The 22,841-nt window shown below is 41.9% G+C and overlaps 1 protein-coding gene across 1 annotated transcript in view; it reads right to left on the reverse strand.

Moving 5' to 3' along the window:
- eif3ea (eukaryotic translation initiation factor 3, subunit E, a) overlaps positions 1–19,110 on the reverse strand; it is a 49,855-nt gene extending 30,745 nt beyond the window's left edge. The window contains exons 1-5 of the mRNA XM_042107308.1: positions 18,956–19,110; positions 18,287–18,404; positions 17,979–18,096; positions 13,683–13,725; positions 6,538–6,642 (exon numbers count right to left, since the gene is read on the reverse strand). Of these exons, the coding sequence (XP_041963242.1) occupies positions 6,538–6,642; positions 13,683–13,725; positions 17,979–18,096; positions 18,287–18,404; positions 18,956–19,045 (474 nt within the window). The 5' untranslated portion in view covers positions 19,046–19,110. The remainder of the gene's footprint in view (positions 1–6,537; positions 6,643–13,682; positions 13,726–17,978; positions 18,097–18,286; positions 18,405–18,955) is intronic.
- Positions 19,111–22,841: the final 3,731 nt, after the last annotated feature.

A 22,841-nucleotide genomic window follows, 5' to 3' on the forward strand; every position in this document is an offset into this window, starting at 1 on the left:
TTGTTTATTATTGTGTTAAAAATGTCCCAAATGTAAAGCACTTTCAGCTGCATTCTGTGTATGAAAGGTGCTATACAAATAAAGCTTATTGTTATATTATATTATTATCCCAATGTGTCCATAACAATTCTGATGCTGGCTGTAGTTAATCAGAGAGGAAGTCTTGCTAAGTCAGGGGTCAGGAAGGAGTGCATTTGCCTCGACTGGCCTGGGAATGACCTCAGGGCTGGCTCCTGTGGCAGTGTTGTGAAAGACCGCACTACTCATTTCTTTGTAGTTAGCCAAAAACATTTTACAAATGGAAACAGGACTTACACAGAGATCCCTTCAACCAGTCTGCGATATAGGATCAAACACCAGTCCATGAGATAACTTTATTTGAGATAAATTTGAAGATAACCTTCCAATAACCCTTTTCCTTCCTTGATTTAGTTGGTCCTTGTTTCCTCTCTGTGAGCCGACTTCCAGTTGGGCCCTCATGACAGACCTGTGCCCCCTCCCCCGTCCCTTCCAAGCTGAGGGATGAGTTGACTAAGCGGGCGGACTACTGCCTGTGTAGCCACTTCTCCCTTCTCCAGCAGCCAGCGGTTTGGCTACACGTCAGAGGGAGTGAGAGACGGGATGGAAGTGTGTGTGTGGGAGATGGATTTTGGGGGTGGGGGGGTTAGGAGATGACGAGGAGTCCAGCAGAACCTGCTCCTGTAGGAGTCGCAAGACGTAAAAGGAAATATTCGGCTTTCTGAGCAGCCTGCCCAGTCTCAAGATGTTAATTTAAAAAAAATAAAATAAAAAAAAAGGTCAAATTATAACTTGAATGAAACTGGTGAAAATCTCGAGACATGTTTTTTTTTTTTTTTTTTAAAAGGAGAGCTTTTCAACACATCATGCATATAAAGGAAATACTTAATCGGCTGACATTTTGGGTCGTGTATGCAAATACTCCAGTGTAACGTTTGGGACACTGCCAGAAATGAACTTGATCTAGCATTTTCAAACAATTACAGGACTTTGAGAGTTGTTTAAATAACTCATGGATCATAATTCAAAACATGGGGTTAAACAATAATTGTTAAGCCAAACATTAAGTATTAAGCCAAAAGCATAACATCCTGTGAAGTTCTGTTATAAAGCCCCTCACAGATCTTTGCACACTTCCCATATGGAAATATGAACTGGAGCTAACGAGACGGAAATCTGAGGAGACAATCAACTTCAAAAGGTTGTGTGCTGATGTTTCTAATTACAGCGAAAGGGAGACAAAAACAAACAAAAGCAAGGCAAATAATCAGCTGTAGGTTGGGACCGCTCTGTATCTCGGGATGATAATCGATCTGGATGTCAAGCTACACACCCTCCAGGCTCATGGGAAAGTCTGGGGATGAGGCCTGACTTCGCAATCGGCCGTGATAACAGGGCCAAAACCAGACGCGGTGACAGGCAACCAGGAAGCTATAGTGGGTGTCCTCTGGCCAGCCACAAGGCTCTAGACCAAAATCCAGACCAGAGCCAGACTTCCCTTATTACTGCCCACTGATAGTCAGTGGGCAGAGGACAGAGCCTATAGTAATCTAGGCTACAAGACAGATCACATGTCAAGTGGAAGTGAACCGAAAACAGGATCAAAGGCCTCTGTGGAATTACCAAGATAAAGAAAATAACAAACTAAATTAAAAATAGTCTAAAATCCCAAATTAGTTAGATACTACACTTGTCCCAAGGGAAATTTAGGATTATTAGGGAATTATTAGGAATATTAATGAATGCAATAAGAACTACTAGGCTAATATTTTATGATCTAGTCTGTTGTTTTCGAGAAAGCTCCAGCATTATTCAGGGGAGATGGACAAGGAGGTATCCATGCATCTCCAACAACAGCAGAGAAAGAACACCGAGTTTAAAAAACCTGAAGAGTTAGGTAGGCACTGACCTACCCACTCGCAACACTGGACCCTTTTGATCAGGAGTAACACTAGTTGGACAGTTCTAAGTGACTTTTCAAAGTCGAAACCTCAGAAGTGAGATCAGCATTGACTGAGCAAACGTGCATTTGAGGGTGGAGGCATATGTGTTGCCAGTATAAAAGGTCAACATTTCATTTCTAAATGCATTTGTTTTTTCCCCCCCTTCTTTTTTTTTCCTGGAAGTCCCTGCCTGCTACCTTTGGCAGGGATCCATGTCATTATGGTAGCTTTCTCCACACTGCCAGGCTTTCAGCAGTGGCCATGCAAGAATAGTTTCAATACCTGGGTTTTTCCAGCAGTTACCTTAAGTTTCCGTTGGGCTCCTGAAACGGGTGCATTTTCACTGACTGACCAGCAACAATAAATTTACTGTGCAGAAGATCCGACGGGACACTCAATCTTTATTCTCAACATTCAATCCCTGCATTAACAGATGATATGAATAAGTTGCTCTTTTCGCACCAGGCTCCCACTGTAACAGGACCTCGGACTTGGATTTTGCAAGCCTGGCTTCCTCCGTTAAATGACTGCGTTTCCCACGTTAAATGAGTTCTGGAGCCTAACCTCTTCAAGAATACTATGGCAGGCACAGAGATGGGAGGTCCAGAGCACACCAAAGGGAAAAGGAAAGAAACATAGAAAGAGATTGAGAGAGAGAGAGAGACGCAGGGGGGAAAAAGATGAGATAGGTATTCACAATATAAAGGGTCTTACTGGTTAAATCCATTCTTCTGAGAACTCTTCCAACGTCAAGAGACACAGCGGGGCGGGGGGGGGGGGGGGGGGGGGGTATTGTGTTACAAAGTGCTTGTATGCATTTTGTTCTGAGAGGGATTCTGAAATGAGAGGCTAATGATTTAAAGAAAAAGAAATACAGGCAGAACTTACAAGACATAACTATGCCAGAGCAATTTAGCTTTATTTAGACTGAGCTGAAATGCCATAAACAAGTCTCCTTGCAGGTCTGGCGCAGAGGTAGTGGTGGTGGTGATGGTGAAGGAGGAGGAGGAGGAGGAGGGACGGGGGGGGGGGGGCGGGGGGGTCCTCATTTTGTTGAGCGCTTTTGATGTGCTTACTCTCAAAATCCTTCCATTTCTCTTGACTTCTTCGTGAGGAGTTAACCATCCTCCCCTTGCTTGGGAACTCACGGTCGTTTGAGAACGCGGGGCCGGCAGCTTTGTACCATCACTCACAAAAATCAATGCAATGGAGGAGCACCAACTGCTTTGGGTTAAGAGGCTGTTTACAGACAAGAGCAGAGCGCTGATCCCTGTGCCAACCCGCTCAGAGACAGTCCGCCATAATAGATGGGCAAGGGAAAAGAGAAGAGCGCCACACAATGCAGACGCTCGGGCAACAGGAGAATATCCAGTTTCCATTAGAGCCGAATGGAGGAATTTCTTTCCAATTGCTACACAGCCATGGTCTTTCTCTAATAAATTATGCAAAGTATGGAGAGCTGATTTGGGTTGTAATCCAAGGCTGACCTATGATGTCCCTCTCTTTCTCCGTCACCACAAAACCCGCTGAGGGACCAGCACAAACAAACAAACAAACAATTGCGTAAGCGGGTACAGCAAACATATCATGATTGCCGTAAGCAAGCAAACCTTTGAGACAGATTCCTTGTGGCTGCAACAAGAATTGTTCATCATTAGCTACACATTCAGGTTGTCCAATATGGTGGGAAAAAATAAGACTTCATTGAACTAATCACATGAGCCAAGAAACTCTAACCACTTTCCAGCAATCATTTTTGCAATTTCATAGAACAATGCCATTCAGCGTTGACTCCTGAAATACAATCTTTATGAGGAACAGCATGCTGACATGCATCATGGGCTTATTTAAACCAACTTAGAGTTTTGCATGTTCTTTCTCAATACGCAAAGTTAGGCAAATTTCCCCATGAATACAATGTTGTCTTCAACAGTCTCTGAGCCGCTAGTACAATGTTCTGGGGAAACATGTATTTCCAAGAATTAGATCAGAGGGCTAAATAACCACAGACTAGCAAATCAGTCTGAATTCTGTACAATTCACATTAAGGCGGCCAATAAATCAGAGCAGATTCCCTAAAGGACCAAAAGTTACCTCAGACAACATCATTCATCAGAAAGGTCAACACATTGTTTTGTTATTAAGGCCTATGGTCATTTACTTTGACCATTAATTTTCATTCAACCGTACTGGCCAGGCAGTCAGTGTAACAGAATGACCAAAAGAGACTTTTTGTTTGTTTGTTTGTATAATTTAATCAGATTTAGCTAGTATAAATGAAAACATTCAGGAGAAATTTTGCTAAGACACACTAGACTGAATTTTCAGAAACACAAGCAATATGGTGTAAAACCATTAAGTCCCTAAAATAAATTTTAACGGTAAACTGAGCCTTGTGAGCATCCAACATTATTCACAGAACGCCAATTTTGGCTGTCTCAAACACAGTGTACACCATTAATACTATTATTTATTTTTTTTAACCCCAAAATGAATGTGAATGGCTCGAGATGTATGTTTTAACTTAGCCACTTACACAACATTCCAGCTTTAAAATCATGCTGAGTGCAGTGGTTTGTCCCCACTAGACATAATAACAATAAAAGACTGAACCTCCCTCCAAGGCCTCATTCGCACAATTTCCATTCAATTGAAAAAGTACTATTCACCAAAAAAAAAAAGCATTCCCCCACATTATTAGACAACATGGGAATGTGAACTAAGTGACTTGGAATCAGAAAGAGCGAGGGGGAGAGGAGAGAGAGAGAAAGCAAAAAAAAAGTTCAGGTACCAGGGTAGCACAATAGCCCAGCCAAGCGTGAAGGACCCAAGCAGCACTCCCAGCCCAGGGTACCCTTGACAAAAGGCACCTCTCTTCAGCCAGGGTGGTAGCCTACCCTCCACAGAGTGTGGCCTTGAGAACAGAGCGAAGGAGGGGAGGTGGGGTGGAGTGGTGGGGGGTTGATGGGGGTCAGGAGCCGTCCATTCCCAGGGTTTCTCTTGAGTTACATGTTACCACTGCGGCCCCAACACACACACCACCATCCCACATTATTCCCCACCTGTGACACAACTGCCTCTCTCTCACACACACACACACACACACCGAGTGGACTCCGAGTCTGTCCCACTCAGCCATCCCTCTCCTCTCCCGAAGCCCCGCTTGCTATGCAGGCTCTCGCTCTAGTTCATCTTTCACTCATTTCTCCAGTCGGTGGGAGAGAGGCCACAGACACCCCAGGGCCAGCAATGAGCCCTTTGTTTATAGAGGAAATAAGAGGTACGCATGTGTAACGTCGATCCTGCCAGTACTCTCGGTGAACTGCAATTATCTACCCCCGCAAACCTACTTTGGTATTATCTGATTTCCAAAAAATATTTGACTGGTGAAAATTATTTAATCCCGAGGTCCCTTGAAGGACCTCTACATATCTTTAATGCACTTCAACCAGACCATAAGAAAAGTGACAAAAAAAGAGGAAACAAAAACAATACCAAAAAAAGTGATGTCTGGTCTCCAGTGTTTCGAAAGGAAACAATAAGCCACACACGCCGACACACAAAGAATGACAATCGAGGATACTTCGTTCACATGCATTACATCACCACACAAACACAGACGTGAGGTTTGGAGAACGCTTCAGTGATTTCAATAAGCAAACCTCACCGTCCACCAGCCTTCAGCCGAAAACCAGCAACCAGTCACAGTACTGGTGCCGAGTGGGGAAGATTGCGTAACTCATCCCCGGCTCAGCAGAACCAGGGAATCCTTAAGGGGGGAGCGCATGCCGGGCTGCAGGATCCCAGTCGGTAATCCACAGACGGCCGGGGCCTTGCCAGGGAAGCAAGACTAAGGAACAGATTATGGAGTCTGCCACTAAACACTTGGCCCAGTAAAAAGCTCTAACGGAGACTTTCAGTGGTCTCACCCCAATGCCAAAGACATGCAGGGCGATTTAACAGGGTTCTGACGTCACCCGCTCACAAGCAGCCTGTCAGGTTTTTGCCCCATGAAAGGGTGAAAGCCACCGACAATCAGAAGCACCCTGGCAACGGCATACCAAGCAACTCTTGGGTGACGCTGCGTTTTTCGAGATAAATCGTCAGACAACAACCGAGGATAGTTCTTAAGTAAAATCACTTATGAGACCTAATCTCCATCATTTATAAAATAAAAATGCAATGTTAGATGCAAAGCCATTTCTGGCACAGGACAGGATTAATAGTCTTATTAAAAAGTAATTGGGGTAATGCATATCTCTGCTTCTTTAATTAACATGTGCCAGGCTTCCCTAAAATTGCTGGTCCATTAGAAAAGAGTTAGGAGAAGAAAAAAAGAAATCACTGACAGCATTATCCAAAAGAGAAAATGTACAGTGCTTTCTTTGGCTTTGTTCTCTCCCTTATAGCTATTCCACCCCTCCTCACAAGACACTAATGACCATGTCTGAATAGATTAACAGAAAAAGTCAGAGAGAACTATTTCCTGACACAAAGCCCATTAGTATACTACAATAAGTTCTTAGCCATGTAATGCGTTCTGGGTTCTTCTAGTGACTGCAGAACAAATCCTTACCAGAACTCGGAAGAAGTACAGGTACTCGGCTGCTCCAGAGTAATTTCCACACTCATATTGGAACTTGGCATATCTGTAGAGGGTGTCCAAGTACTCCTGCCGGAACTATGGGGGACAAAGCAAAGGCACAATTAAAAATATCTGCCTTCACCATGCTTCTACCTGAATGGAAGACATATTGGGCAATGTCAATATGTATACTCAAATATGAATAGTGTGGAAGCAGTACCTTCAGGGTGCGTTTTTTCCCCCCAATGTTTTTTGTTAAATACCAACTCGCACTGTACGAGTAAATCGCAAATGATGTAAAACCAAAGCTCACGATTTATGTGCTCAAACTATATGGTCCGATGGTTAGCTACGACTTGATTGCTCACACTACTGTGTGAAATAAACTCGTTGGACCGACCAAACCTGGAATTGTGTGGCTATTTTTGAATAAGAATACGTCATCAAATCACCGAAATACCATATGCTTTCCAAGCAGAAAAGCGCTGACTTGCCCATATGTGTAGCTGGGGGTAAGCAACAGTTTGCTAAATTACACTGCAGCTGCACTAAGGAAAAATGAGCCGAATTTCATCAGATTGCCTATCAGGAAAGCTTAATCGCCTCTCGTTTTTCGTCGTTGTACGACTCGAATTTGGCTCAAAATTGCACAGTTTATGCCCAGCTTAATGTGTTAATGTGTGTTAGAGAATGTAATGCGCTCTATAGGTTAATAATAATAATAATAATAATAATAATAATAATAATAATAATAATAACAACAACTTTAATTTAGAAAAGCGCCTTTCAAGGTACCCAAGGACACTGTACAATAAGGCATAGGCATAAGAAGTACAGTACATATAGCATGCAATCACAAACATGGTTAGATTACACTGGCAGTATGGACAGTGCATTCAGGCAGGGACAATAAGAGAACAAGCAATAGGGACGGCACAGACACAGGCTGGACATGGATACAAGGTACATAAAAACAACACACACTCAGCGGGGATACAGTTAGTAGACTGAGCTCAAAGTAAAGACCAAGTGAAGACAGATAAAAACAGGGAAAATAAAATAAGCAGTGCAAGTAGAAATCAGGGGGCTGAGAGGAAAGTTAAGCTAAAAAGATGTGTTAAGCTTTAACATTGCTTCCAAAGAAAGAAATTTGTCAAGTTTGGCGGGCTTGTTAGAGAGAAAGTTTGTACGTGTACCCCTCCTCTCATTTCACTGATAAATGAAGGCAATTAAAATAGTGGTGAGCACTTTTTAATTAATGGCAGTTAAGTACCCCATAGCCTAGTATTCTGGGATTTCAGTCTTGAAACCCTCACTAGAACATTATACCAATACAGTGCTGAAGGCAAGAGGGAGGATGGAATGTTTGATGGTATCAAAAGGCTGCACTGAGGTCAAGGAGGATGAGGATGGTGAGGAAGCTGGAGTCAGCAAAGAAGAGGATGTTGTTTGTGACTTTAAGAGGGCAGTTTCATTTCAGTGAAATCAGATTGGAATGGTTTGTAGAGGTTATTGGAGTTGAGGTGGGATTGGAAGTGGGCAGTAACAGCTTATAGAAGGACTTTTGACAAAAAAAACCAAGAGGTCTGAGATGGGCCAGTAGTTGTTGGGGATGTCAGGGTCAAGTATGGTATTTTTCAGTATGGGGTGACAGCAGCAAGTTTGAGGGGATTGGGTACAAAGCTGGTGGACAGAGATGAGTTAATTATGTTAATGATGAGTGGTTGATGAGCAGTGTTGCCACAGTTACCTTGAAAAAGTAATCTGATTACTGATTACTCCTTTAAGAAGTAACTTAGTTACTTTACTGATTACTTGATTTTAAAAGTAACTAAGTTAGATTACAAGTTACTTTATTAGTTACTTTCAGCAGCTGCCGACAACACCCCCACCGCCTCAACATAAAAATGATAACCGGTTTTGCCAATACTCACTATACTGGAAGTGCATTTTAACAGTAATGCCAACAATGTATAGCAGACATCCCAACCTAACCTACTTAGATACTGAAATACAGATGTTTGTTCAATAATGTCTAGTCAGTACAGCAAATAAGGAAGGCCTATTGATAGAAATTGTGATAGTAAAATATGTAGATTTTGGTAGTTTGGCCTTTTCATGTAGCCTTGGCAACTAACCATCTAGTATAGGCCTGAGTAATATGCTAATTAAATTGCTAAACTCACCTCAACAAGTCTTTTGCAATCATTTAACCCGCCGTGAGCAATGCTAAAGTCACTGTTACAAACAGTGCAGTGTGCAATACTATCATTATGTTTTACTCTTATGAGACAATTGGGTACACTTTTGTGTAGTCTGATGTGAAATGGGTCTTAAATGTTCCTTTTTGAGGGGCACTGACTCTGCCATGACGCTCCTGTTCCTAGATACACTAACTGAACTGATTAATTAAGTTCGGGAGAAAAGAGATATAAGCCCACCTACACTGAAAACTGATTGGTTGATTTAGCAAAACAGACCAGGATGCTCTCTGTCTTGGATGCGCTTGCAGGCACACACGCACCACTCCTCTCTCTCTCCCTCTCCGTTGTGTGCGCGTTAAACTTAGATGCACACGCGATTTGAAGTCCGGTCTGGCTTGCGCGCTCTTGTTCGCTCTAGGTTCCGGGAGATTTTATGTAATTTGCGGGCGTCAGGATATCAATATGTGGGAGACTCCCAAAACTTCGGGAGACTTGTCTAGCTAGACAGCACTTTGTCGCCAGCACAGAATGTACAACGTACCTTAATGTTGTCATGTTTAGCTGACACAAACTCAAAATAATGACTATAGATAAAATGTGCATCTCTCTCCTCCCTCCATTGTTGTTTACATTTGTGTCGCTGCATGGTTTTACACGCGAGTTGTCCTCATGCTGAAAAGGTTGGCATAGCCTACATGACGTTAATCCCCGAGACAAGAAGAAAGCAAAGAATATATCTTTTTACTAAGGAAAATGACAAAAATAGTAACGCACAGTGATTTAGATAAGTAACTTTAATCTGATTACAGGTTTGTAAATAGTAGCGCGTTAGATTACTCGTTACCGAAAAAAGTGGTCAAAATAGACTAATGCGTTACTAAGAAACGCGTTACTGGCATCACTGGTGATGAGTAATGATGTGTTTGTACTGTATTGTTGTCTTTTTATCCTATGCAACTGACTGCAAGACAAGTTTCCCTTTGGGATAACAAAGTAACTGAACTGAATTGAACAAGATAGTGAGGGTAGGCAAGCCTTGATGGGAAATGTGGGGATCAGGTCCATGGGACAGGTTTAGGGCTTCATGCTGATGACTATAGAGAAATAATGGGCTTCTGTGATTTCGGTGAATGAAGAAACTGAGTGGGTAGGAGGTGGGGAGCGGTTAGGGTATGGTTGAGGTCCATGGGTGATGATGGAGGTGCAGAGGGCCAATTGATCATAGATATTGTCAATCCTGGTTCTGGAGAATGAAAAGAAGACGTTAGCACTTGAAGGTGGTGAAGGATTTGGTGTCAATGGGTATGAGAAGTTTGTTGAAGAATGTCTTAGGGTTGTTGGAGCCAGATCGGATAAGGAAAGAGTGGTGGAAGGAGCAAGCAGAGTTGAGAGCCTTTTTGTATTGTTGCCTGTTGATTTTGTAGGCATCCAGGAAGGTATTCCAAGTATGTGGTTTATTGACAAACCTGGGTAAGTTAAAGGAATTATCCGGAGTAAAATGCACTTTAGATCAATTTACGGATAATTGGGAGTACATACGTTGAGTTGACATCAAAATCATGTCATTCGGATGTGTTTTGAGAAAGTTCGATTTTACCGCTTTTAGTCAAAACTCGTTAGCGTGGAAGTGAGAAGGGCATATTATTTCACCGCTACAAAACACTATTTTTATACCTCTTCTACAGTCCCAAACAACATTACACTTACGTGGTAGTGAGCAGAGGGTCCCTAAAGCCAAACTGAAGTATCCCGAGGTCTTTATGTGGTCGGATAGAGTCCAGAATGAATTTCATCAGTACCTACCAGTACCTTTCCGGAAATGTTGCCATCTTTGCTGCCAGCTTTAGGGGAAAGTCCGTAGGAGTCGATTGCCAAGTGTGGAGTAACACGCTCTGGAAATTCACAATTTCGTCGCTGTTTACAAAAAAAAAAAAAACATAGTCCAGTCTATACAACTTCATTTAAATTTCAAAAGAAATACTGGACTATGTTTTTTTTTTTAAAAACGGCGACGAAATTGTGAATTTCCAGAGCGTGTTACTCCACACTTGGCAATCGACTCCTACGGACTTTCCCCTAAAGATGGCAAGATCGAACTTTCTCAAAACACATCCGAATGACATGATTTTGATGTCAACTCAACGTATGTACTCCCAATCATCCGTAAATTGATCTAAAGTTCATTTTACTCCAGATAATTCCTTTAACTCAGAGTAGGTGTTAACTTATTGTACCCCCCACGTGAACAGTGAGACTGGTTTTATTGGCGAGTCCTTCCAGTTCTCGGAACTTGGCTTTCAGGAGGCAGGAGTTGATCAGTGTTCCAGGGGAGACCAATTTCGTTCATAAAGGTACACTATGCAAGATTTTCACCTTAAAGAAGCACTATGCAGGTCTGGTTATTCCTTCGCTGTTTCTGGGTTTTCGCCGGATTTGGGCTCGCATTTTTCACTACACAGCTCCCCCTGCAGCTTCGGTAGCAAGTAACTGCTACGCTCTTCGAAACTACAATCTGATTACATTTTCGAGGCGCGATTGGATACTTCCACCGAGTCACATCCGGATTTACCCGGACCGGGTCCAGAAAGTTGCATATTCGTTTTTTGCCGCGGAGAAGCGATAGGGGGAGACAAAGCACCCACCAAACGACCCAGAGAGTGTTGTAGAACCATCAGAACGACTCTTAACCTGCATAATTAAGGTAATTTTTGCTCAAATTGTTGCATAGTGCTTCTTTAATATAACTTTTACAAAGCCAATTTGCTGGTAAACAAACTTGTAATAGGGGAATCATTCACCTAGCATAGCCATACAGCATATGGTCGCTAACAAAAGAACTAACGATGCATCTTCAAGAACAGCACCCCGATCTTGCAAGAATCGTGAAATATTACCTTGTCAATTTATATAGCTCTTGGAGATAGTTGTGGCTTGTTGTTAATCCTTTTAAAACATTTTCATTGTGTACAGGAGGAACAAGTCACGAGAAGTAGGCCATTTAAAAGTAAAATATAAATATATTGCGTATCTAGGGGTAGCTCTACAGTTGCCAAAAATAGCTGAACCTACATTGTTTACCTTTAAGGATGCAATGGTATTGAGAGAGGAGGAGAGTGCATCGTTGTAATGAGAGAGGGGAGTGGTTGATGGACTTGAGGTTCCTGAATCTTATGATGCATATATGTGGTGAGGTTAGGGTTAGATTTCAGTGTCCATGATGATAGCCAGGTGGCTGGAGATGGTGAGGTCGGTGTGGGTAAGATTGTTGATGGTGATACCAGAGGTGCAGCCCAGGTCCAGTGTGTCCTTTTCTCTGGGTGGGGAAATCAATGTGTTGGGTGATGTTGAAGTGTAGGTCACAGAGTTCGGTAGTGGTTTGGGAGTCTATGGAGTTGACGTTGATGGTGAAGTCGCTCAGCAGAAGAACAGATGATGATATGGAGTTAGGTTGCAAATTAAGTGACCATGGGTTTGAAAGGTGGCATATTGAAAAAGATAGGTGCTCAAATGAAGTTGGAGCGAAGATGGCTTTTATATTGGTTTTAATGGAGTCTTCATGTACTGTTGCAAAATGACTGCCAGCCCCCTCCTGTAGTGGTTAGGGAGTGTTTAAGGCGTTTTAAAGTTAGGAAGGTGTTTAAATAGTGACAAAGAAAGAGAGCTCTTTCCCTTGAAATAAGACTACTGGGTCATTGTTCACAAAATCACCCTGTGATAGATGTTAAAAATATCCTGCATTTTGGGTCCATATCAAAAGCTATGTAAATGAAACTGTGGAAAACAAGAGGAAAATATGGCATGGCTCACCTCCCTACAGGTTTCCATAACAAAATTTCAAGATGCCTCAAGATACCAGGTTAGCGATCATGAGTCAACCACTTTCCAGGATATTTTGGAGTAATGCTAATAAGGACCATGCTTCAACCAAATTGGCTAGGCTCCATGCACTCATAACAAAATGGGGCACTTGACTTCACCTGAGAATCTAAGTGTTTAGTAATATTAATAATGCATGCAGGCTTAGCAAAAGTGTGCCTTCTAAAGCATTCCTCTCCCGTAACAGATCAGTGTTTGGGGGGGAATGTCAATAAAGAATATATTGAATCTTCTACAGTAGGCAACCTTTAAATAGAAACAGTGACACAGCAGATCTTATATATTCACATACATCATCACCCTTCATATAACCTTTTCAGTTACATATTATAAAAAAAGTGCAATTCATTCCAACAGCTCCAGTGCCACACTGACATTAACTCGGTCACTGAGCTTCAACCCCACAGCACTTAGTTGTGGTAATAGTTCTTCTCTTTTCTTCCCCCCCCCTCTCTCATAGAGCAGCTCCACTCCCAGCATGAGTGCCAATCCTTGTCACTATGAACTATGGCTCGCACCAGACTGGGACCCGTGGTTGTGTCGACAAATGCAATGTGGCTTTTGGGGGGAGTCGAGGGTAGGCTAGAGATGGAGTGGGAGCGGAGCAGGGACGGGCTTGGGGGAAGTGGAGGTACACTGAGGACAGGCCCCAGGTCAATGGGATGCCGGGGTTTTGGGAGTGGAGCGTCGTCAATGGCAAATATAGAATCCCCCGGCATTCTTGCGGTGGGACCCACGGGTCTCGCACTGTTCCGTTTATTCTTGACGACTCGCCACAGGATGAGACCGAACGTCCGCAGGCCTGCTGAGAGCCATAACCCCCCTCCACACACACACACACACACACTTGTTGGCTCAAACCCCTCTCCAAACTCCCCAACTGCGCCCCCACACCACCCCCTTCTGTAAGGGAGTTAAGACTTTTGGGAAGTCATTTAAATGGTCACCCCTGTTGGAGTTGGCCCCACCCACAGCGAAATGACACTCAGTTCACCCAGAAGTCATGAGAAAAAGGCCTGGAGATGGTGGCGGGCGGCGTGCACTGCAGGAACTTACGTTGTGCTTCTCAGCCAGATAGTCAAAGAGCATACGCCCATCCCTGGAAGAGAGTAAGAGTAGTTTGTGGTTAGTTAGGTCGGCCTGAGGTTGGTGGGCTGCTGGATTCTTTTGATTGTGCATTTTTTTCCCTAATTTGGGCTCAAACTGCCTTGCTTGTGTTTTCAGGAAGACTTGCCGAACAAGCCATTAAAAAAAAAAAAAACTTTTCAGAGAAAGTTATCAAAGCTGACGGGAACGGTGCCATCAAGCCAACAGTCATTAATCACAACAATCAACAGACCAAAAATAGACCAACTCATAACATGTCACAAGCGAGTGGGTGGCGTATGCTACCAATCAGATGTTCCCCTGTGAATGACTAGGTACACAAGGCTGGTTGCAAATGCACACCACCATCAGGCTCCCACAGAATTGCATCCCGTCACATGTGGCCAGACTCTAATGAGAAAGCAAATGTCTTCCCTACACCTCAGGCAAATGAAGAGGTCGACCGTTTACTCCATTTGCGGGCAAAGGATTCAAAGGCTGTTTATAAAGGCGAGCTCAAAACGCTGTGCGCCTGCACCATTATACTGTCATATAGCAGATGCTGCCCCTTCTTGGGGGAGAAGCGGGGAAGGGGGATTGATCTTCCTTAATGGCTGTGGAAGAAAGATAAACAAGATGTACCTCCGCTCCCACTCTGCTCCTAAAGCCCTCCTATTTCCTCCATCTCCTCCTCCCTCTTCTGTGTGTGTCTTTATGTGTAAACATCTCAGAGAGACAGAGAGAGAGAGAGAGAGAGAGAGACAGAGAGAGTGTGAGTGTGAGTGTGTGCAATAAAGAGAATATGTACATGAGCAGGCTAAAATGAGGCCTAGTCCACACGTACCAAACCTATCTTTTTCCCCTCCGTCTTCCCTGGAACCGTATCAAGAATATTTGCGTCCAAACGGATCCATCTCAACACGTTACTTCATATCCCAGGCCTATAGGTGGCACTGTTTGTTACAGAAATTGACCAAAGCTTGTGCGCTGTGTAGGCCATACAACAGACAGAGTAGGCTACGACAAAACTGGCTAGTGCAAGGAAACCTGAATTGTTTGTGTGGACTTATAGTGAACTGTCAACTGTAAAACTGATAAACTTAATTTTTACGGTTTGTGAAGGGTGCAGTCCCATCCTTTATTTGGCTAACGCAGGTACAAATAATCTCCTTTACTTTCTTTGGTTGTAGGATAGGCCGCGATTCACATTAGTTTGGCTATCACCGCAAGTGCATAGGCTACTAAAGGCTAGGCGTCCCAGGTTCTAGGCTATTCCGTCGCCACATTTATAATATTACTATAATACCTTCGTTAGTAACAGTCGATACTTTTGCCTGCATCAAATCGCGGATTCGCATTTAGTGCGCATCCCCAAAGGCTTAATATGAGTTCTAAGCGTCTTTGTATGCTCATATCTGACTATGAATGCATTTATTTATGTTGTTAGACATGTAAAATAAATGAATGACACTGGCACTACGCACAAATTAATTTAAACTTACACCGCACTTCCCTAATAACTTCTGACTAGTTCTCTCGCGTCACTGACAGTAGCTAGAATCCATTAAAAAAACACCGGGAAAAACAGTGTTCAGTCCACCAAGTCAAGCTATTGGCGCTGCGCTGCACCAGTTGTGATATTTATCCTACTGAGTGTAATCGTAGGTAATGTCATGTATGAAAACTAGTATTGTTAGGCAATACTATAAGTGTCAAGTCCAGGGCAGCTGAGGTGTGGCGATGACATCATCAATAAGCCTACACAAGTATGCGGTTTCGCCGTCCAAACGAACTTACAAGGGCTACGGTTTCAGATTTTTCCACCCTGGGACCAGGTTTCAAAAAAGTGCGGTTTCGGGCAGTGCGTTTACAGGATTCGTTTGGACGAAGCAAAACCGGTGCGTTTAACCCAAAAAGCGTCTCCGTGTGGACGGGGCCTGAGTCCAGGTTCACTACACTCTTGACTGCAATGTATGTGCTTCATTCATGCACACAACAGTCCAGCCCAGTGGCCAACTAGGCTGAGAGCAGCACATGACATAGCAATGACCAAAACATGATAGACTGTTTAAATGACTTAATGATCTTTGCTACCAAAGCTCATTGTCCTGAAGCAGTATTTAAGATGCCGAAACCATTCTGTATTTTTAATCAGGTAAATTTGTTATTGTGGGTTGATTTATTATTGTGGGTTGCATAATCTTGGCCTATCCAAGTTATCTTTCCTATGCAACAAAGGAGACCTCAGTTTTTGTGTACTGACTTGGACAGCCATACCTTGTCAGTCCTATGCATGTAGGCTAATGCTAAATTAGTGCTGATTATGCATCAAATACGCTATATGGTATAATACAACTGAATGCCAAGGTTATCCAGAATCAGTATAAGCCATAATGTGACTAGTTAAACCAAATCGCCTTAAAATATAACATTGTTATTAAAGGAGAATTCCGGTGTGATATTGAGCTAAAGTGTGTTGAAACATGATACCGAGTGTGAACGTATGTCTCATAGCTGAAAGCTGGCTCAGAAAGCTCAGAAACTGGAAGCAACTGGAATCCATGCATTTCCACGGAATTAATAATTAATAATAATTATTATTAAGTGCCGTGTCACATTTGACCCAAGTACTAACACACACTGATTTTCCAAAGCCTTTCTAACTGGTAGCCTGATCTTTTCTTAAGGATTACTTTGTATGTACAGCACACCAAGCAAAAGTGATAGACACTACAACCACTCCTGACAGGACTTCAGTGGAAAACATTGGGACTAACATCACAGAAAAAAAGACATATAAAATTAAACTCAAAAATCAATCTTAGGCATAGATTAGGCATTACGCACAACTCTAGACACAACTTGATGGCAAATACCAGTGCTGAGCAAGAATTTCATGTTGCACTAAGCAACTCACAAAAAGCAAAATAGAACCATCCACATACAGTAAACCATTATCCGGTAAAATTGCCCAGTTATCCCTTGAGGGTCAGAATAGATTCAAGTTTTTAACCTCCCCTGCCATTTCAGGCTTCCAACAATCCCCACTGCCCATCTACATCAGATCCCTGCCACAATACCAAAAGAAACTTTAGCAGATAATCAAGTAAAAATGCCGAATTGAGACATTGCTCTTGACTTTAGATTGGAAACGGAGAGGATTACCATGACCTGTGATGAGTTTTGCATTGTCTTACAAATCCTGAGCTATCAAATATGAATCCCTGTGTAATAGAAAAAAGACACAGCCATGTAGCCTCCATGTCTGAAATTTTACTTAAGCTGCAAGTTGACTAGAAAATTGAACAATAACTCGCAAACGGTCCAATCCAATCGAAAACCTCACATTTCATAGGCACGCTAATCAGAACAATACCACTGCAGAAAGTAAAGAAATAAAGTAAGTAGGCTTTCATCCCAATGTTAAAATTCCCCAATTGGTTCATGGATTCATAGCATTTTAAAAAAGGAAGTGTCTTTGATGAAATGATTAGTGTTCGTCCAAGAGACCAAGCGGAGGATAAAAACCAAACTATTTTAATTATGGCAAAGTCAGCACCAAAAAATGAACTTAATAGCATTTACCACAGGGGTCTAATAGCCCTCCCTGCATTCACATGCTGACTTTGCTGAGGGAGTTTGTCAAGCCGCTCACTGGGGCTAATTCTTGTAACATGCACCAGTGCTTTGATTACATATTCCCAGTGAGATTCAGCCATCACCCCTTCAATTAAATGCCCCTTAAGCCTCATTCAGTTGGAAACGTAGCCAGAAATGTTTTTTTTTTGTTTATTTTTTTTTTTTTTTTACATTTTCAGTAAAACAGTTCTAAAACTCTGCTTGAATGATGAAACTGAACAGCAACAAATGTTGTCCAATAACTTGAAAAGACGCAAGTCCAGTTTGAATAAATACATCAATATTGACATGGACTGCTCAGACTTAAACTCCACTTCAGCTCACAATTGCATCAACTAATCATAACAGAAAAAAATGAAATCCACTACTACTTGGAGCGGTGGTAACGTAGTAAATAGGGAGCAGGGTAGCATGCAGTGGTCTGAAAAGCTGTGAGTTTAAATCCCGGCTTCCACAGCTGTGCCCTTGAACAAGGCACTTAACCCTGAGTTGCTCTGGGGAGAATGGCCATTGTAATATAATTTACACATGTAAGTCGCTTTGGATAAAAGCGTCTGATAAATGAATAAATGTCAATTTAAATGTTTACAATAACATTACCTTCGGAGAGAAAAATAAATAGCTCACCTCGTTGACTGCATCTGTCGAGTAGTCTCTGGGTCCTCAAACATTTTGACAATGGGCTCAGTCTCTGACTGCAACTGTTTTAGCTGAGCCACGACTGTAGTCCTTTTCTCCCTCAGCGCTACAAACACAAACAAGGATAAGCACTGGAGTGATGAAAAGACACAAGATAGTAGACAGGTGAGGTGTTTGAGATGTATGTGTGGCGCTAGTAGATAATAATGTGTTTTAACACAGGTGGGTAAGGGTCGACATACACACACACACACTGAAATTAAGCAGGCAAAAATTAAAATACTCTGAATACTAACTTTGTGGAATCTCCTTGTCAGGGTACAGGTTTTTGTATACATCCATGGCAAAATCCACCATGTTGGTATCACTAAGAAGCTCCAGTTTTCCTTGAAGAAGTTCTTTTTCATTGTAGATCTGAAAGATATGTTGCATTCACAACGTTGCAAAATAATGCTAAGTTTTTAACATGAACACAGGTGAGCTACTAGTCACACATCTCTCACAGTAAGAGCCTACAAAACCCCTGGGGGTGGGGTTGTCCAAACAAAGCAGAACAATAGTATGCCATGCCATTGAACAGTAACAAAGACAAAAACACCAATAACGTATGATTTAATAGCTGACAGCTTGTGTGAGAAGTTAGCTTGATGAACCACTGGCTAGCGCATTGCTAGAGTGATGTCATGCGTACAGGGAAAACTGAGCAATCCAGCTAAACTTAGGTACCAAATATGACTTCATGCAACTTGCACTTATGCAATGGTGAATTTAGAGTCGTCAGTACCTTAAAGTCTACGCTACTATTAACAAACGTCAGACTAACTAGCTCCCATATGTTTCGGTTAGCTAGGCTAAAACAGCAGCTGCAGGATTACAGCCGGTCACGTGTCTTCAAATATTAGCAAGCAAGACCAAATACCAGGTGAGAAAAGCTTATTGTTTCGTGTGATAAAAATAGATTTTACCTCTTTAACAGAGAGAAATTCCAGCAAGGGGAAAACCAGATGTCTGTCCAAGAAATGGGCAATTCTCGTGGTCAAGTCGTAATCAGCCATGTTGGATGCTGTTGGGGGACGGTCCTAAAAATTGCACAAAGTAGCCTACTACTACTGTAGGAAGTGACATAACAACGCAGGTATCAGCGCGTTGCTCGAACTGTTTGTAGCCTAGGCTAGTTTGTTCCTTGTTTCCTTTCATTTCTCATTTGCGAGCTGAACTTACATGAACAATTACAGCCATATTTCTACATTAAACCTTTTACCTATATTTACAGTAGACAAATTGTGTTACACTGACTGTGACTGTTTGTTTACAATATTGCGACCTACCAGGATACAAAATGGCATTTAGTCAACGTTCCTTAAAAAAGGGGGGAAGGGGGGGTTTAGGCTTAGTTGCTCTGTGAACCTTTCCCCAAGACCCCTATAATTGCAGTGTATAGCTGATGCAATTAAATATGTCATGCTTATAGGGGAATTCCTATGCCAAGTGAACTTGTTGAATTGTTAAACATTGGGTCTCTTCCAGAACCCACTGAAATGTCCCAGCCGACAAGTAGCCTATCAGCAAGAGTTCATATAGCCCAAAGTACATGATCTCTCTTTGGAACTCTAGCTGTTCTGCTACCCACAGCAAAGCTAAATAAGATGGAGGCAATTGTACAATACAAATTTGCTGAGTTTAAGGAAATAATCACATATTTCCTTTCAATTATCATAGTAGGAATCTGGAAACGTGATACTCGCGTGGTCGGTTATGCTGTTGACTTCCTTACTAACAAAAGAAGCCTCAGTTTTATTCCTCATCCCACAGCTGTGTCATAAAGATGCCCATATGTCAGCCATACACACAGTGAAGAGCCAATATCAGCTACTCAATGGTCCATCTCTAATAGATTCCACTACTAGGCTACCCTGTTTGCTTGACAACCACATTGCGCTGTCTTATAGCCCCAAAACAATTTAGCCCTTTTTACAACAGTCTGACTGCAGGTAGAAATGAGTCATAAACGCATGGTATATGCGCACCACGGTCAATTCTGTTTTACTGGATGCTTTTGATACAGCCAGCTGTGGCTCGACGTTAGCAGGCTTTGAAACTCTTAAAATAAAGGAGTGGTTGTGTGTGGGTGTGTGTGTGTGTGTGAGAGAGAGAGAGAGAGAGAGAGAGAGAGAGAGAATTCTACCAGGGAATTTTTTAAGTGTGTTGTAGCATACATATGATTTCAGACATGGTGCTTCAACAGTGAAATATTAATTATGTTTTTGTTTCATTAATTGGCACAGGCACAGCCACATCCTGAAACTTTATACTCCGATGAGCAGCATGACGTCTTGTTGTTTTTGTTCAGAGCTGGGCCTGACATGTACTTGAACTTCTCCTTTCTGTTTCATGATTCATATTATTTGTATATAGCCTAGCCTGGATAACACTCCAATTGGAGCGTAGCCAGCTGTGAAATTAAACTTGAATTGTACATTAAACTCTAACGGATGCTTTCCAATGTACAGTAAGCACTGTGTCTTTCAACAAAGGTTTTACATGCAGTTGTTTACTCTGTTTCAAAGAAAGTACATATCTGTGTTTGAAACTAACAGCGCAGCCATTGGTAGTAACAGCTATCCTCCTCTGTCACTGTACAAAGCCCGCCCCATTGATAAGAGGTGGGCTAGTGATTGACTGAGGTGCCTGACTAGACAGCAAATGTACAATATTCAAATGTAAATACAGGTATTTTGCTTTGCTGTGACTGGAACGTTTCCTCATTGCCTCACACAATCTGGCACAGACTCTGGGAGTCTGTCCATGAAAATGCTTGTGAAATTATTATTCATGGCTTAATGTGAGGAAATTACCACCTATTAAATGGGTTGGTTTCACCGTGAAAAAGGGATACTTTGTAGTGGATTATAAGTACTTTTACATGATGGAAGTAAAACTTTTTTCTTTTCTTTATCGCTATCCTCGACGTCCTGCTTGATAAAGACCATGTGTGTATTATTCTGTGAAGGTGCCGTAGATGTTTTTGATAAAAGAGTTAACCATTGACCACTCCTTTTGGTATTCTTTGGATACAGTATTTGGGTTAATTATGGAGACGAATATTTCTCTTGACCTCTAGGAGCACTCTAGCCCACCATAGTTGCATTGGGCATGTACTGTACATTTGTATCTAATCATTGTAAAAATACAATATAAGCGCATTAATATTTGGTAAAGTCTTACATGTACATGTTTTTTTTAAATCATGTCTTTGGCAGCCCCAACTGGAAAGTCTAGCTTTGTTAAAAATGTATCCAATAAAGGCACAGCACGGTTAAATACCACAAGCTTAATTGTAATGGACATAGAATCTTGTATTTGAAAAGAAAAATTATTCAGAGGCAAGATTACTCTGGTTTCTCCTGTTTCAACCAGCCAATCATTCTAATGAAGGCTCCCTTAGGAGCAGAGTACAGGAAAATCCAAGCAAGTGGAATAGACTAAACACAAAATCCCATTTTGCTGGAGGAAAACTAAGGCAAAAATGTACTTTCCCATTTTCATATTTCATCCTCTATCATGTTTGAAATACCGTACCCTGTGAATAACTCTTAAGTCATTTTACACTGGTTGGAATGTGTCTTGGAGTAAATTGGGCTCAGAATGTTGTTTTTTTTTCATGATATGCACAGGATACATTTTCAAAGGACACATTTTTTTTTATCATTAAATCCAGCAATCATAATTCAGACATTTCAAGTCTCAAGTGTAGCAGTTTAGTTGAATTTTGGGATCTTTATGCCACGTAAATGTGGCCCACAGAAACCCACTTTACCCTCTGTTAATAATTCTCTCACAGGTCATTTCTTCTCAATCAGTCAGTAAAAAAGGAGAGGGTATGTTTAACAGTGAATCATACCTAATTGTGGCTTGGATACTAGGGGGAAACTGTAAGTGCTAAGATGATTAGCACATTGAAGTTCCATTGAGGGAAACACTACTAGGCCACAGTATGAGAGACCTGTCTGTGTTTCTAATTTGATGAAGCTGCTCTCTTACCCTACCATATAAACAGGGAGCATTAATCTAAATGTACTTTTTTATGCCAACATTTCAGTTGGATCAGTGTTGAATTGGTTCATAGAAGAAAATACAGTATTTCCAGTTTAAAAGGCCAAATCAACTTGATCTCAAAATTTGATTCGATTAATATTTTGTGAAAATATCAATTGGGTTCTTAGAGAAGCTATGTTCATATATGTATTGACATGGATGGTTGAAATGGTTGTGGTTGACAGGAAAATGTTTGCAGGAGGAGTTCTGATTGCCCCAGATGTTGTTGCTTTTTTAGTACTTCACTGTCTGGAAACTCTACTCTGTTGATGCTCCAGAATGCACGAGGCCCATGCTCACCCGCATGCTACCCCAAACTATCCCAACCAAGGAAAGTGGCAGGCAAAGCCACACTAATAATAACTTGCACAATTAAGTATTCCATTCCAAAACACACAGACACATGCTGTGCACGAACACATAGAGTATGGATGCACAAATATGCACACACACACAGGCACACACAAATCCTATGTCAACATAATTTATTTTCCGTTCCTTTTTCTATATACAATACATGTACACACAAAACAATAGCAGACACAACATAAACATCAAGTAAAGGCTTTGGATGTGTCTAGATGAATTGAGGGAAACACAACCACACACATGCATTACACAACTATAGCCAGACAAACCATTCATCAACAATGACCGCTTTCTGAATAAAGTGAGCAATACCATTTCCTGACTTATTTTATATGATGGACTATCATTTTCTGGCTAGGTAACAAAAGAAGAGGTGATGGGGGAAGT

The sequence above is a fragment of the Alosa sapidissima genome, chromosome 10 (genome assembly GCF_018492685.1).
Source record: "Alosa sapidissima isolate fAloSap1 chromosome 10, fAloSap1.pri, whole genome shotgun sequence".
Lineage (NCBI taxonomy): Eukaryota > Metazoa > Chordata > Actinopteri > Clupeiformes > Clupeidae > Alosa > Alosa sapidissima.